General features: G+C 34.0%; 1 protein-coding gene across 1 annotated transcript; it reads left to right on the forward strand.

The window, feature by feature from the left end:
- The first annotated feature begins 1,151 nt into the window (after positions 1 to 1,151).
- LOC104104384 (transcription factor PRE3-like) lies at positions 1,152 to 2,679 on the forward strand. Its single transcript, XM_009612454.4, has 2 exons — positions 1,152 to 1,638; positions 2,387 to 2,679. The coding sequence occupies exons 1-2, from the start codon at positions 1,513 to 1,515 to the stop codon at positions 2,534 to 2,536; spliced, it is 276 nt and encodes a 91-aa protein (XP_009610749.1). The 5' UTR covers positions 1,152 to 1,512; the 3' UTR covers positions 2,537 to 2,679.
- The last annotated feature ends 563 nt before the right edge of the window (positions 2,680 to 3,242 follow it).

Raw genomic sequence — 3,242 nt, forward strand, 5'->3', positions numbered from 1 at the left:
TTAAAAACGGCTTAAAAGCTGCTCAGCCCATCCAAACAAGCTCTATATCATGAGAAAGTGTTTCACTGAACTAGTAGTCTGATTTTTTTTTAAAAAAAGGTATAAACATTTGTTGTTCAAGGCACAAAGATTCAATTAATCGAGGTTCGCGTTATGTTGACCAACTAATGCTTTTAAGTAACAACGTAGCCTAGAAACAAGAAGGAATTAACATGTTGAATTAAGTTGATGGGACTTATCACTTGAATGAACGTATACAATTACACAATCAGTGTCGAGCAACATGATTATTCTAAAAATATTGATATATATACTAGTTCGAATTAACGTGAACAATACATAAGATAGATGATAGATCAGCTATATATAAAGATAATGACTCATACTACTGCCAAGTCAATTGAAGAAGGCAGAAATTCAATGTGGAAATGGCCATATCAGAATATGGAAATTGCATTTGATCAGTTTATAGAGCAAAAGAGAGCTCTTGAACTAATAGTAGTAAACTACTTGATCTGTCAAGTAGATACTGAAGATCAGATATGCATGGATTCATCTCATCACGAGTGACCTCACTACGCCAATATAAAAAACATGTAAAAACAACGATATATAGATAAACAAAAAAAAAACCCAGTTAAGAGGGTCGGTGATGAGTAACGCTTATTTTTGCTTTCTCGGGTTTCTACGTGTCGCCTGTTGTATTTCCCATTTCAGGAAAGAACATGTTTGCCTGAAATATGAATCTTGACCAGTCAATCCCTCCTCCTCTCCTTCCTTTCTGAGCTCGGAGAAGGGGAAAAACTTTTCTACATCTGGTGCTTACACCAATAAATAACAATTGATGTAATTGTAAATATCAAGATTTTCCTTGGAGAAAACTACTAGCTTCCTTAATTACGTCATGAAAATTATTTCCTTACTTATAGAGGAGAGCTAGTGAGTTTCTTTGCTGATATCATGAATTAGTTTCATATTTCTAAAAATTACTCAAGAGTAGTACGTAGATGTAATAAAATAACATGGTATTACGTGTATTTTCTGACACATTCACGTACACTTACACACATTAAGAGAGAGTAATAGAACGCCGCACCCACGCCACCCCCTCGGGGTCGGGATGGATGCATAGAAATTGCTAGCTTAGCTACTTGTTCATAACATCCAACTTTAGTTCAACCACAGAAAAAAAAGGAAAAAGAAAAAGAAATTAACAGTAAGAAGAAAGAGAGCTAGAATAGAAGGGCAGATCTCTAGAAAATGGATTCTTCTCTCTCTCTCTCTCTCTCTCTCCCAAAACCCTATTTAAAGACAAGCTAAGCACACTCATTTCTTCAATGCACTTGTCTACTCCTCTTTTTATGTTTCTCAAAGCACCATTTTGACACTCTTCATAACTTCTTTCTCTAATTTTATTCCACATTAATTGCACACGCTTCATCAATCACCTCTGAAAGCTAAGCTGCTTCTTGTTTCTTATTTAGAGAAATATATTGAACAAGTATTTGAAAGATGTCTAGTAGAAGGTCAAGATCAAGACATTCAGGAGGTTCAAGAATAAGTGAGGACCAAATCAATGATCTTGTTTCAAAGTTGCAACAGCTTCTTCCTGAGCTCCGGAATAGGTCCTCTGACAAGGTAATTTAATTTAAGTTGTATGTAGGTCTTATTTCTTATGTACTCAAATATATAATTAATCCCCAAATGTTCACCTCCACCGCCATCCAAAACCCCCGTGACTTGCCCTCAGAAGGTGATTCAGGATTTTCACGAAAATTATGATAAAGCGGTCTAATGGACCTTGCACATAAGACCTTACACAAATTTTCATCAATTTCTTAAGCATTTGCTCTAGAAACATTTTTGCGTCAATAAAGTTCAATAAGTAATACATTTATCTATCTAAACAATGAAATTTTAGGGTATGGACTATATATTGAACCCCCCCTTGTAACAATGTAGGTCCGCCCCACCGACCCTCCTCCTAACCTTTTTTTGGCACAATGAGGGAACAACCCTAAAATGTTTGGAGGCATCTTTTATTTGTGATTAAAAATAATAAAAGTAAGCTTTGAAAAGATATATGTATTAAGAATAATCTAATTTCTTGTGATTTCCTCTTGAAATCAGTAAAATTCATTAATGTGTAGTAGTTACTGAGGTTTCATTGTTTTAAGGTCTTGGATTTGGAACATTGAAACCCAAATACTAGTATGATCTTATAACAGAAATTCCTACATATAGGATTCTTTTTTGTTGTCCGATCCCTTGATTTGTTGAACTTACTAAACTTAATTTTCTGATCTGAGTAATATATGTATTTGTTTAAAACATAGAGTTATTCCAATCTGAAATAATATAGTTATTTGGGCTTAATTTGGTGCAGGTTTCAGCAGCTAGAGTCTTGCAAGAGACATGCAACTACATAAGAAGCCTACACAGAGAAGTTGATGATCTGAGTGACAGATTATCAGAACTTTTGGAAACTTCAGACACTACCCAAGCAGCTCTAATTAGAAGCCTACTTATGCAATAGTCTCCTGTTGCTATTTTATTTTTATTTTCCCACTTTGCTTAATTATGCAGTTACCATTTTGTTTTTGGGGTTTTCCTCAGACTTTCTCTTTAACTGTTGACTGCTAGAAAAAAATGAGAATCCCGTTATGTTTCTGACTTGAACTTCTCGAGTTTTAGACTTTGCAAAGTTCACTCTTATATTATTATATTTTGAACATTTTAGTAGCATTCACCCGTGTGACTATTGAAATTGAAACGAGAAAAACACCCTACTTATGAAGTACTAGAAGTCTGTCTATAGTTTTTTTTTTTTTGGTAAAAAATAAAAACCTTGTTTCAACCAAATGTATCATTATATACAAATTAACTCTAAACAATAACCTCTTAACAACAATTGAAGATAACACAACCAATAAGCTATCAGAGGTTCAACACGTCACCTTTTAGGAAGGGTACCTTTTAACTCTCTTCATTTAGCCCTTTGTCTCTAGTTAAATCGGGGTAAATTTGACAAATAGTCATGACACAAAAATCATAAGGTTGTTGCCTACTCATACAAAAAATCACAATTGCCGAAAAATACAACTTTTCGTTGCAATATTCTTTTACTCCATTTTTTTTATTTTTTATCTAATAAATATTGACGCAATTAAAAGAGGACTGACCTAATCCGACTCGTCCTAATTAAAAGATGATTGACCCAACCTGAATTTTAAAGTTGCCCT

The sequence above is a fragment of the Nicotiana tomentosiformis genome, chromosome 6, assembly GCF_000390325.3.
Source record: "Nicotiana tomentosiformis chromosome 6, ASM39032v3, whole genome shotgun sequence".
In the NCBI taxonomy this organism is placed as follows: domain Eukaryota; kingdom Viridiplantae; phylum Streptophyta; class Magnoliopsida; order Solanales; family Solanaceae; genus Nicotiana; species Nicotiana tomentosiformis.